Source organism: Malaclemys terrapin, chromosome 10 (genome assembly GCF_027887155.1).
Source record: "Malaclemys terrapin pileata isolate rMalTer1 chromosome 10, rMalTer1.hap1, whole genome shotgun sequence".
NCBI lineage: Eukaryota > Metazoa > Chordata > Testudines > Emydidae > Malaclemys > Malaclemys terrapin.
This window is the reverse complement of record NC_071514.1, coordinates 2,951,641-2,964,462: the sequence shown is the minus strand read 5'-3', so window position 1 is coordinate 2,964,462 and position 12,822 is coordinate 2,951,641. Positions and strand designations below refer to the sequence as shown.

Sequence of the window (12,822 nt, the reverse complement as noted above, 5' to 3'; positions counted from 1 at the left end):
ACGTGCTGCCAGACTTTCTGCCATCTGTCTTCTTAAACAATTCAAGAGTGTCCAAAAATTAATGTTTCGGTATGAAAAGCACAGAATTCCAAACACCAACCTCACATAGTTTCACACTGGTGTCTTGGCAACATCCATTTCTAAAGACTCACCTAACCAGCGTTTGGTTGTGGAGATCCCACACAGCAATATTGCCGTCGCTGCAACAGGAGAAGCAGACTTTTGCATCAGGACTGATTGCCAGAGCGTAGCATGCTGGGGCAGAGGAGGTCAATTCAGCCTTGATCCTTGGTGTCGGGGATGCCAGGTCCCAGATCGTAAGCGTACTCGCTTCCCCTCCCACAATCAGGGTGCGGCCGTCGGGGAGGAGTTTGCAGGAACGGATGTAGTTGTCTCTGTTCTGCAGGAATAAGTGATGGCGCTACGGTTACTGGGAGGTTCTTGTCCAACGCGTCTTGTAACAGGCATAGGAGAAAGTAAGTGACATTCTTTCTGCATGGTCAGCATGAGCAAGCTCACGATGGTTCGAAGCTAGTCAGACCGGATCAGGTTAGCAAGAGCACAGACACACACTCGCACCCATGGACATATTCCGTCTGCAACTTACCAAACAATCCAGCTGCGAAATGGGACTCTTACTGCCTGGCTGGCTGATATCCCATATCTTCACACATCCCTTTCCTCCGGTGTACACGTGTCTGGTTGGATTGCTAATGGTCACAGCACATACCACCTCCCCGTGACTTAGTGTGTTGATCTGCCGAGCGTGCCTTGGGATGCCGGGGCCAGCCAGGGCGTCATGAGGGAATGGGACCGGCTGCATCTGCCCATCAGCACTTACGTGAAACGAGTAGGCTCTGTAGGGGGAGGACAAAGGCAAGGGGGGGCGGGGGAGAGGGATTAGGCCAGGAGAGAGGTTTGCACACATGGCACAGAACCCACAGTCATCATGTAGTTGCTTGACTTCTCTGACATCTGGGCTGTGCGCCACATAGCACGGCAGGACAGACAGCAAGGTCAGACTCCCTTTCCCAGGGAGCACATCCGTCAGTCACTGACTTCCGCGGGGATGTTGAGGGCGCTAAGGAGGCCAGAGTGGATGATCACAATGGTCCCTTCTGGCCTGGGAATCTCTGATGGCCTCTGCAGCTCTGAAAACGGTCCAACTGGGTGCCCTGTGCGCCCAGTGACGTGACTGCCTGCAAACCCGGGGACAAGGCATCGAGCACTTTGGAAGAAGCCACGTATCTTTCGCACCAAGGCCAGGCTGTGCTGATTCTGACCGGGGGTAAGGAGGGGGGAAAACGGGACAATGGGCGCATAGAGGAGTAAAGCAGCATGAAAGTGGTGGCGAGGGGAGGGAGCAAACGCCCCGAGTCACCTAACCATAACACAGCATAGGAAGAGAAACGGTGGCTTACGGCTTCCCGCCGGGTATGGACGCAAGGCTTGTGGGGAGACCGGGGCCCCTCATGGGCGGATGCGGGTCAAAGCCGACCTGTAAAACAGACAGCAACGGCCTCAGATGCTGGCTACTGAATGAAACGCCCCCGCTTCTTACATACACCAGCAGCGATACTGAGCCAACTCCCACGTGGCATTGGAGTGTGTGGAAGGGAACAGAGGAGCTGGGGCTTTCCCCGGCTTTTCGCATTTCACATCACTCCTCATGCCCTTAGGACAGCTGATTAACAATAATAATTCCACACATATTTCCCCCCCTCCCGCCACCCCCCACCAGAAATGGGAAGCTACTGCCAGGATTACCTAGGGTCTGGGGATCTGCAGGACTAGAGTGGAAATCCAGTGGGAACAGGTGCTCCCCAATGTCCTGCTGCTTCCAGATGGGCAAGGAACCCCAGGGCCAAAGCCAAGGTCCTTTCTCCATGTCCTGATCAGCCCATACTCAGGCAAGCTCCCAACAAGCCTCCAGGAGAGCATGGCTCCAGACTGGTTATAAGTGGGCAGGGACCCCAGGATCTGGCCCCACGAAAACAGACCCTCCTAGCATTGTTTGAAACCTCGGCACCTGATCGCAAGCGAATGATGCTGAGATCAAGACACATGCTCGGATTTACACACCCCTGCAAACAGGTGCCGGGGCTGGTCCCCAGGGGTGCGGTCCCGCTAACTCCAGTTCAGACAGAGGCTTCTCTCCCGGTGCCCGCAGACCCCCGGACAGCACATTTAGTCCCAGCATTGAGGTTTGCTGGGTTTACATTGCAGGCGTTGGCACTGAAGCCAGGCTGTTCTCCGAAAGCCCATTAGAGGAGCAGAACCAAAGGCAGCTGTTTGAAAGCATCTGGCTTCATAGCAATGACTCACTCCACCATCTCCTCCGCCGCCCTCCCCTCTCTCTCTAGTTGTATGATGCTGACCGGGTGGGAGCCCAGAGCTGACTGTTCACTCCCTACGGGGAGAGCCCAGAGCTCAGCACACCAGCAGCTCTAGGGAAGACCCCCCCCCCCCCAGCGTGACCAAAGAAGGAGCTAAAAGTTCTACGTACAGCTCCAAAGCTCACCATTGGCGATCGGCCATAGGCGGCGGCAGCAGCGGCGCTCATCTGGGGCGGGATGTTGTGGAGCCCGGCGTAGGCCCCCGGGCTCGTCAGAGAGCCGTTCATTTCATGGTGTCCCATCATGGCGAAGGGAGCCGCATAGGGGCCAGTGATGGAGATGGGGGTCCTCAGGGCAGACGCTGGAGAGGAGGAAATTGGCGATCACTAGATTCACCTACCAGGCACCTGGGAAAGTTGTAGCCTGCTAAACTACATCCACAATACTCGAGTCCTTGGGGCTTCCACCCACCCACCCGTGCTCCTGTCTCCCCGGAAACGGGCAGGGACAGGGTGGCTCTAACGGGATGAATGTTAAGTCACAAACTAGCAGCGTGTGGTGGGTGAAGAGCTGGGGAGCTCCACTGCCAGAGGAAGGGCTCTGCCACGCTTGGCTCCAGCCTCCCCAGCACGTTTTGGTGACGTGGCAGCACAAGGCCGCTGTTTTGACGCCACGGCAACAGAGACTACAATGCGGCTGACTCGGTATCGCTGCCATAAACCATCGAACTCTCTGGCATTTAGCATGTAGGAGGCCCCAGTCAGAGTCAGGGCTGCACTGCACTAGCAATCACAGAGCAAATCCTGGCCTCTCCCCCAAAGAGCCAACCACTCTAGGAGCACATACCCAATGGGTCCATGCCCGCTGGTTTGCCCGGCATAGACCGAAGGCCTGGAGTGGTACTCGTCCCAGGAGTTGGGGCTTCGTTCCTTGGCGTCGGAGTGTTTGATTTGAGCCCAGGCGTGGATGATTTGTCGTTCTGGCCAGAAAGAAAAAAACCCAAGAAGAGATGTGGCTTAGTGATTAGCACAAAGAGACCCCTCTCCTTTCACTGCGTCTTGCTGCCCTGCCTTCAGTGCAGGAGGAGCTCCTCACGGAAAGGTGCGTGCCAGGCTCGAGCTCACTGACTGGAGGCGAAATCCAGGGAGGACAAGGCAGCGTGTCGTCATCACGGAGTTCACAGGGTCACGTGAAAGGCCGGTCTCTCGGGACGATGACACGCTGCCTTGTCCTCACTGGGGTTTCGCCTCAAGCCAGCGAGCTCGAGCGCACCTTTCCCTTGGGAAGACATGGCCGAGAGGTTTAGACACCACATGACCAGCCTCCTTCCAAAGGTAGAGGCAGCCCCAGCCCTCCCCGCAGCCCCTGGCTGCCGCATACTGGGCACTAATCCACCTACATGGCCCAGGTCTTTAGTCTTCGAGGACGGCGTACTGCTGGACGAGGCGACGGAGGCAGGGCTGTTTGGAGCATCTTTCTTCAGCCCTCGGGTTTTGTCTATCCCGTTCTCAGGCGGCGAGTGGGCTGGGCTGACACGGGGTGTAGCTGGATCCTAAAGACAAGACGGCATTTAGCACCTGCCCAGTGGCAGAGGAGGGGGAAAGCTTTCAAGTACCCGCTTGTCACTGTTTTCAAAGCGCAGGAGGGCCATGGCCATGCTGACCACACAATTCTTTGTTTCACATGCTGTCGTTGCACTCAGATACAGCGGAAAGAGCCTGAGTTTAAGGTAGCCCAAAGAGAGAGCGTTTAAACTAAAGGGGGAAATGGACTGGCTGCGGGAGGGGACACAGCTCCTTTCACTTCTGGGCTTTAGTTCAAAGCCGATATCAAAGCAGTAGCCCATGTGAAAAGAGCTAGGGTAGGAGGGGCCTCAACACAACGCATAGCGACTGGGCGTCCGCACCACAGACGCATTGACAAGTCTGACTGATCAGCGCCTCATCAGGGCTAAGCCAGGACAGGCCTACGAACAGGGCAGCCTTCTCCAGCTCAGGACTGGGCCTACCCCCGCCACAGCTATCCCTGGCCTGTGGGGATACAGTACTCGGGTCTCAATATGGTCACTCTTGGAAAGAAAAAGGAGGCAGAGAAAGGCCAGGCCAGGCCTCCTGGCACCAGACCGTGCATTGTGATGGAGATTTAGGGCCTGCATACCAAATCTGGTGCCTCAATCCAAACTCTCCCCCTCAAAAGTCAGCTTTAAATCAGAGCAAAAGCAGCAGCCTTGCAAAACGACACCCACACTCACCTCATTGGAGACGTCGACCACCAGGTCATCGCTCTTGTCACCGTCGCTGTCCTGAAACACACAGCAAGTCACGCTACTGCGAGAGGAGCAGACTCTGCCAACCCAGAAGTCAGGGGTAGCATTTTCAAAAGGGATTCTGGAGCCTAGAGCTCATTCAAAGTCAACTGGACTTCGGTGCTTTTGAAAACTGTAGCCAAGACGACTATAAAGAAGTCCCTAACAGAAGGAGCTCTCTTATCCCGCACTACGAGATTGTTTCCCCCGTGTTACACCATCTGGCTGGAACGCCTCGTTTTCAGACACACACAAGTGTTAAGTGAATACCAAGAAAAGCTCTTCTGACTTACATAGCGGCTCATGCTGTCCTTCTCCTCCGCTTTCCGCTTTTTGGCGTCGATGCTGTAGTCTGTAGAACTCCTGTGTTTCTCACTAGCTCTCAGGCTGTCTGATGGCGAGACAGAATTATTCTGGAATCAGAAAAAAAATCCAGGAAGATGTTCAGCTCCACATTAAATGGGTTATCACAATCTGAAGTGATTTCAGAAGTGGCAGCTTTTAAAACAGCTAAAACTTTCTTTGAACAGGGGTGAGTCTTAAAGGCAGACCTTTGACCTCCATGGCCAAGGACCTGCCCGTTTGAGTGCCCTTCTCCTCAGGCCATGCTGCACCAACAGAGGGGCTTGCTCCTGCCCCCATCCCCTCCCCAGGTCAGAAGAGGTGGGCACTACAGCTTTCTCCACTTGGGAACCCACTCTGGCTCTGACGCTATGCAGACTTTGGCAGGTGAGCAGCCCGGCTAGCCCTGACCATCCGACACTACTGAGCTCTACACAGAGAGCAAGACAACGAAGCCTGAAGCCGCGCCATGACATTGACTGTAGGGTAGGACTACGGACCGTTGTTTTGAGCTTTTCAATGACCAGGGCCCCGATCCTGCAAACAGCTCCATGTGGTCAGACCCTGACCTGCATGGAGCCCCTTGGACATGAGCAGGGCTTTGTGAGGGGCACGAGGGTTGGTCAGTGCAGAGCACAGCTTTGTGGCATAGCTTGCTGAGTTTCGAGTGCATTTAAAATTGTTCATGGGAGGGAGGGGATGTTAACATCCTTATTTAAAATTTAAAAAGAAAAATGGCAGTCGTATTTCTCCAAGGCAGCTTCTGCAGTTGATTGCAGGTGGTAAGAAGTTAAAAAAGAGAGAGAGAGAGAGAGAGAGAGAGAGAGAGAGAGCGAGCGCGCGAGCGCACTCACCAAAACTAGCCAGTACTTGGGAATTCATTTCTGCTAACATGCAAGTACGTGAATAACTTTCCTCTGGCTAGTAGCCCCACTGAAGTCCTCACACTCAATTATGTGCACGAGGTTACTGACTTGCTAAAGGGTTTGCAGTGTCCTACTGATGAAGTTATGCATTCTGGGTGAAAGTCTGGTCCCCATTAGTGGCAGAATTCTCATAGAATTCAATGGAGCCAGGATTTCATCTGCTGGGTTTATTAGAAGGCAAACTGCAAAAAAAGTCAACACGCTGCACTGGAACTGTTTTACATCAATTGCAACTGGACCACGTTGGGAACCGACCTCTGCCAAGCCACAAGCTATGCAGAAAAGATTTTTAAAACAAACATTGACATGATGTCAATATGTTCACGTGGTCAGGTTGGTGGGCTTTTTGTTTTGTTTTTCCTCTAAGCAACAGCATCCGATCTCAGAAAACATCACTCAATACGTCTGCGATTCCAACAAGGCCTCTTGCAGGCCAAGTGTTAGCTCAGAGCAAAAATGGCAGAGCGAAGCCGCCTTCGGAGAGCAGAATTTAGCCTGGAAAAAAACGGCTACTTAGCCTTAACTACAGCAGTGCCAACTGGGGATGTTCTCATAGAGCCGCAATTCAATTAGTTTCTACAAGCTGCAGCAGAAATTACCATCATTTCATTTCTTAGAGGAGTGCCTGCCACCCCATGCTACATAGAAATGTTTTTAAGCTCCTCTGCTTCCTTTTCTTTGGTGTCTGAAAAGGAGAACTAAAGCAGTTCATGTTTCTCCTCAGTACCCAATAAGCAGCTTTGGATAACACCAGGGCCTTTCTTCTCAGGCAGTCATGCTGAAAAAGCTCGCAGCTACCAGAGAATCATGTCAAGCATTTAGAGGCATCGATCCATTCAGCTGTTTCTTGGCGCACTGCCAAGAAACTAAATATTTTTTATTGCTCAGGCTAGGAAATATGAATGAAGCTAGTTTTGCTTATAGTTCATATTAAATCCCCAACGGGAACATTTTCCCAATTCCAAAGAAAAAGGAGCCCAAACATTTTTATCTTTCGTACAAAACCCTCCCTGACCGCTCCCTACAACCTTAACAAGCAACTTAATGATGGGCAATCCCTCCCTTCAGCCCCCCTTAAACGGCACTTTTATTTCCATCTGCATTTGACTCTCAAAAGGCCCATTTGTGGTCTCTGCACTGTGAAAGTCGGCTATGCACGGATGACAGGAAATCAGTGCAAAGTGAAGACTCAACTGTTTTTTGTCCTGCCAGCTTTTCTTTTAAACAGAAAGCATTGTGTACCTTGGGATAAGGCCCAAAGCAAGGGCGGGGGGTGGGAGAGAGAAAGGAGGGGATAGAATTAAAGAGGACTGAGGATGGGGGTGGACTGTTCTTTAACCAAAAAAATAAGTGAGGCAGCAGGTTTGTTGGTTTTGCATGGGCAGAAACTCTCTCTCTGGAATCATCTTCCCTTTTTCTTGCCAAACACCAGAGTGTCTTCTAAGATGCAACCAAGTCAAAACAAGAATTAAACAAAAAGCTGCTAGAGGCAACAATTGCCCACAACCATTACTATTTAGATGGTTAGTTAACTGCTTGACCTTCCAAGTCCTACTTAACACAATGTAATAGCCAAAGCCATCCCAACAGATTAGATGACCCAAGATAATAGAACAGTGATCAGGAATAAAATAGCTTTCCTAATCGCTGAAGGAGTTTTATGCCTACAGACTTGACTGCACTCATTCACAAAGCTTATTCAATTGAAACAGAATCTTAAAGCTGTGCGGCAATCAAAAAGATTTAAACCAAATCTCATAACTGGCATACAGAAAGCGTACTGGCCAGACAATGTGCATTTGCTGAATGTTTACTTCAGCAGAATCGAAGCGGAACATAGTCAGAGTCAAACAAAAAATTCTATTTTAGTTAGCACCACCCATATGATTGGGGGGGGGGGGGTGTCCAACAGAGATCACTCGAGAGTCTAAACCCGGAAGTCTGCTTTTAAAAACAATAGATAAATTAAAAAAGCACAGCGATCAGAAACCAAGATAAAAAAAGAAAAAGAAAAAAAAAGAAAAAGAACATAACAGAACTTACTGCATTTGAGTCTCGCTCTGTTAGGAATGAGGCCCGTGTCAGAGGTAAGGTCCCAGCCAAGATAAGGAGAAGACAGAAAAATAAAACAAGTTCAAATAAGTCTTAACAGAAAATAAACCTCGCAGTTCCTCATCACGTTGAGACTTCTGGCTTAATTCAATCAAACCATTTCTGGCTCTTTTCATTTTAAATTAGTTTCTCTTGCCCAATCACACCCCCCCAATATCCCCCCCCCCCTTTTTTTTTGTCTAAGTGAATTATATGGCAAAATAAACAGTGTCTAAAGGGAAATGCATTGAAATACAAAGAGAAATGGCAGGAACTAAACTATTTACACACGGTAAGTCATAAATCCAGGAGGAGAAGATACTGAACATCCAGACTCATCCTCTTTGTAGAATTACAAAGATAAGTGTTGCCACTTTAAAGGGATGTGGTCAGAGGTTTAGTCATTAATTTATACATAAATAGTCCCTTTCTCCCCCTAGATCGCCTGACAATTTAAACTCATGTAGAAAAAATGAATGTAATTTGATAATAACTTTCAAGAATTTTTTCCTGAAGCTTTCACAGGGAAAAAATACCCACGACAATGAAACCTCCTAGGTTAGTAGAAGCACAAGATAACTATTCTAAAAGTTGATACATCTAGGGGGAAGAGACCTGAGACCGTGACATATTAATAGAGAGCAGAGACGCGTGGAACTCCTCCAGCACTGTACTGGTTTGTACTTGACTTGATGCCACCATTTTTTGTTCTACAAAGATTCTCTTATTATCTCTAGTGATTAAAAAAAATGACTTTGGCAGGGAGCATTGTTTATTTCCAGACGAGTGCAAGTTTCCAAGCAGATTTCTTGCAATTAGAGAGAGACTGTGCGGTTTCATATGACTCATTAAGCCCTGGCAGCCATTTTTAAGCAATAACTCTTGCTGTGTCCAGATCCAGATATAAACCTTGTTGGAATGTTTTCTCACTGCCACCTCAATGACCCTGTAAGGATCTCGTCAGGAGGACACCTGCAAAGCATCTGAGTGCATACAGTGTAGCTGTTTCGGATCCTCAAATAGAGAACACAATTAGGACTAGATCCCACAAATGGAGTGAGAGGCTCTGATTTTAGGAAAGGCATCCACTAAGCCTCCAATAATAGGCCTGCATATAAACTTACGGACACAAATCAGACTATCAGCAGGGGCAAATCAGGCAGCATAAGGTCAATCTGCTACAAAAGCTGGTCACCAAACCATGCTCCCTATTACACATGGGCAAAGAAAACGGCTCAGGGCCCAAAAAAAATTAACACTTTTTTTTTTAAATTGGAAATAACTCCAATAAATTGCTCCAAACATGAACTCAGGATTTGGCTAGTATGTGCTGTCATTGTCGTTAGCAGGTGAACTGCAGAGAATGTTCTACACCAGCCAGCCAGGCTGACTTGGGGGCTCACACTGGAAATATCCAGACTCCCTGAAAACACTAGTCCCCACAGAGTCCACTTGACATTGGCTTAGCGCAGGGGTAGTCAATAGGCAGAGCGTGGGCCAAACCCGGATCGCCAGACGCTTTTGAACAGATCCCCAAATCTTTTTATTTACTTCTTATTGTTTTGTTGTTTTTTGACTGTTCTCTGGAGTCTGGACCTGGGCAAAACTAATTAGCCCCCCCCCCCCCCGGCTTAGCACCTTTGGGACGAGACCTCAGGAACAGAGTCTCCAGCTCTGGGCAGAGGACCAAGCTCAGGGCCCTTTATGTAACAAATGGGGTAGCCCTGATGTCCCAGCTAAAAATTTCTGGGGCTGGCTTGGCTTATCCCCAAGGGGTATTAGTCACCCTATAAAATTTACCCTCACTTCTATTTTCCAGCATAAAGGCAGTCAGTATACAAATCAAAGACTGACTTTTCCAACCTGTTGTTACTCCGCTACAAAGTATATAGCTACCATGAAGCTATACTAACTCTGAGTTCGCCAGGTAAGTACCTTTTTAATATAACTGCAGGGCTAGAGTTTCTTTTCCCATTATCCTTTGGGAGACAAAAATAACAAAACCATCTTTGCGGTGTTGTTTTTTTTTTTTTTTTTTTTTTTTTTTAAACCACACATATGGGATGCAGCAAACTCCCCATGGGGCAAATGGTCGCTCTGACATATGCAGCACGATGCATGGTGGGTGCTAGTCTATTTTTAATTGGCGTTCAACTTCTCCACCCAACCCACTCACCGGGAGAGCCTAGTGCCTGCTGCTGAACTCTGGGGAGCAGACACGCTCTCTGCAATTCACCCTTAGTCTGCACGTGCTGCCAATCCAGTTCTGCATCGGAAACGTTCAGCGGTCAGGAAAACAAATTAGTGCATCCCAGTGCACGTTCTCCTCCAACACATTTTTAAGTGCAGCCTCGCTCTGTTCTATTTTTTCTGTCCAGATCCGTTATAGCCAGGACCCAACCCTGGGGGAAAAGGACCAGGGACCACCTGGAAGCAGCTTTGCTCCACACAAGCACATCAGAGGGTTAATGAACAAACCCTCAGCCTCTACCCCCTAGTTTGCCTAGATAGCCAGGTCAGAACCGCCACTACAAGGCACAGGTGGAACAGAAGAGATGGTCCATTGCTTCCCCTACGCAGGGGGATCCCATCAGTGCAAAGACCAACCGGCTGCACCTCAGAAGCCAAGCAAGTCCCCTAGGGTGGGAAGCTATGGAGATCTCTGGAGAGTGCGGTGAGATGAGCAGTCTCCGCGCTAGGAGGCTCTGGCCGCTGCTGCTTCGGCACCTCCTGCAGGAGCAGAGGGTGCCCCAGGGTTCGGTCCCTGGTTGTCAAAGGAGTCACAGAAGCCCCTCAGTGCTTTTGCCGTAGTGTCGCCCGGCAGAGGCATAGGAGCGTTTCTGAAGAGCCCCGAGGGGCAAAGATGAAGAGAGAGGGAGACGAGAATATGTATCTTTAAGGCCTTTTGTTCTCACCTCGGTGATCCAGGTCGTGATGGTTTTTCTCATCTTTAACGGCCAAGTGGGCTTGGCTCCCGAGGGCCCCGAGAGCCAGCAGTCCTGAGCTACTCCCCGTGACGGGAGGGATTCCTGGCGGCTGAAGGCCTGAAGGGTGAGGAGGCAGCTGTACCGGGGGGCCGTGAGCAGCATGGGAGAGGTGCTGGGCCTGGAGCTGCTGCTGCTGCAATAAAATCAGCGGTAAGCAATTGATGGGAAACAGCAGGTCATGCAGATATTAAATGGTCATGTGACATTGGGAGGCGGCACTGGAAGGGGCGGAGCCTGCTTCATGCACTCAGAATATTATGGGGGGGGGGAAGATATTAAACTGGCTTAAACACCATATTCCTCTGTCTGCAAGGAGAATCCATGTTAGGAAGAGTCAGACTAACGGGAGGGAGGCACAGACACAGGGCAGAGCTTATAACTGCAGCCCTCTGAGCCAGGGAGAAATAGCGCAGGTGTTTGAAAGACACCGTCACTTGGGGGCTCCATTTCATTCCCGGCAATCCACGTTACTGAGAGGCATTTCCGAGACGTAAGCAGAACCGGGAGGGGAGGGAGAGAAATACACCCAGCACATCAACTCTGAGGCTTGTTTTTGCCAGATGTTAAAACTGACGCGATCGGGGAAGAAAGGAAAAGCATCCAGCTATCCTTTCCCGCTGCCTCTGAAGGCAGTTCCTGCTTGTTGGCTGGGGAGTCATTTTAAGGCATTTGGCAGTAAAAAGAAAAAACAGGTTAGAAAGTCTTTTTGCACTTGTCCTAGAGTATTCTAGCCAGTACAGCGATACTCAGACTGAGGGGCACGACCCGCACGTGGCTCTTTAATGTGTCTCCTGCGGCTCTTTTGTGCCATCTGCTATAAAACACCGTGTGATTTAAATATTAACCCATCAGGATGCTTTTGTTTTAATTATTGATACGTATATCATGTTGTTTAAATAGGACTAGATAGTTCTATAGTAAATGAAACAATGAATTCCCACGACGGTGGCTCTTTTGGGTAATGTTGATCACTAATTTGGTTCCTCAAACCCTGAGGTCTGAGTATCGCTGAGCTAGTTCAAGCGCCCAGACTTCCCCATGGAACAGAGCCACTGTTATGAGCTTTGCATATAGCAAGGAAGAGCCACCGTTCCCCTAAACACCCCCCCCCAAAACAGCGACATTTCTAGTGTCCAGATTCATTGCAACTCTACCCATTCCCTGAAACAAACAGGCCAATTCAGCCCTGGCTAAGTGCTGTCTCCACCACGGCAGCACATGGGGAAGCTGGCTTGGGGGTGGGTTACGGATCTGTTTTTTGCTAACTCTGTTTAGCAACAGAAAGGAGAACATGCTACTTCTTACTGGAAGGGTCACACCCCCGGGGGTAACTCCTGGCAGGCTGCATCTCTGCAGCTTGTCAAGCCGCTCTGCTGACAAGGCATCAGTTACCACCCGATAAGGAGAGTGCAGCAGAGAAAGGAAAAAGCAGCCAGGTGGGTGGATGGGGGCGGGGAGCCAGGCAGCGGCCCTTCAGGGTTTGCCTTAGTGCTGAATCCGGCTTGCCCGCTGTGACGCTCCAGGTAACTGCCCCGGTTTGGAGAGGACATTGCTGCCAGCGGTCTGCAGTTTGTTTTCCTTGGCTCCCTGTAGACAGACACCTCCCACCCCTCCAACTCAGGGCCCCCACCTGCCATTGCAACACCACCAAGTCGCAGAGTTCAGACGCCCCTTTGCCAGCCCTGACGCAGGCTCTGCAGCCAGGTGGCCTGAACTTGCCAACGCCACACCCTGAGCAAGGTCAGCTCACAAGGCAGGCGGATCAGACAGCGCGAGCTGCATCCCCAAGCCCTGCCTGACACCCGCCCCAGCAGGGAGCCACTTGGCCTTGGCAG

General features: G+C 50.4%; 1 protein-coding gene across 9 annotated transcripts in view; it reads right to left on the bottom strand.

Moving 5' to 3' along the window:
- Positions 1-12,822, bottom strand: part of TLE3 (TLE family member 3, transcriptional corepressor) — a 46,182-nt gene that overhangs the window by 5,707 nt on the left and 27,653 nt on the right. For 2 of the 9 annotated variants that reach the window (XM_054041645.1, XM_054041648.1), the window contains exons 7-16: positions 10,916-11,120; positions 7,953-7,969; positions 4,935-5,054; positions 4,588-4,638; positions 3,736-3,888; positions 3,183-3,315; positions 2,507-2,697; positions 1,422-1,498; positions 608-857; positions 153-400 (exon numbers count right to left, since the gene is read on the bottom strand). In XM_054041645.1, coding sequence (XP_053897620.1) covers positions 153-400; positions 608-857; positions 1,422-1,498; positions 2,507-2,697; positions 3,183-3,315; positions 3,736-3,888; positions 4,588-4,638; positions 4,935-5,054; positions 7,953-7,969; positions 10,916-11,120 — 1,445 coding nt within the window. The remainder of the gene's footprint in view (positions 1-152; positions 401-607; positions 858-1,421; positions 1,499-2,506; positions 2,698-3,182; positions 3,316-3,735; positions 3,889-4,587; positions 4,639-4,934; positions 5,055-7,952; positions 7,970-10,915; positions 11,121-12,822) is intronic. The other 7 variants (XM_054041647.1, XM_054041650.1, XM_054041646.1 and 4 more) reach the window with 5 other exon arrangements.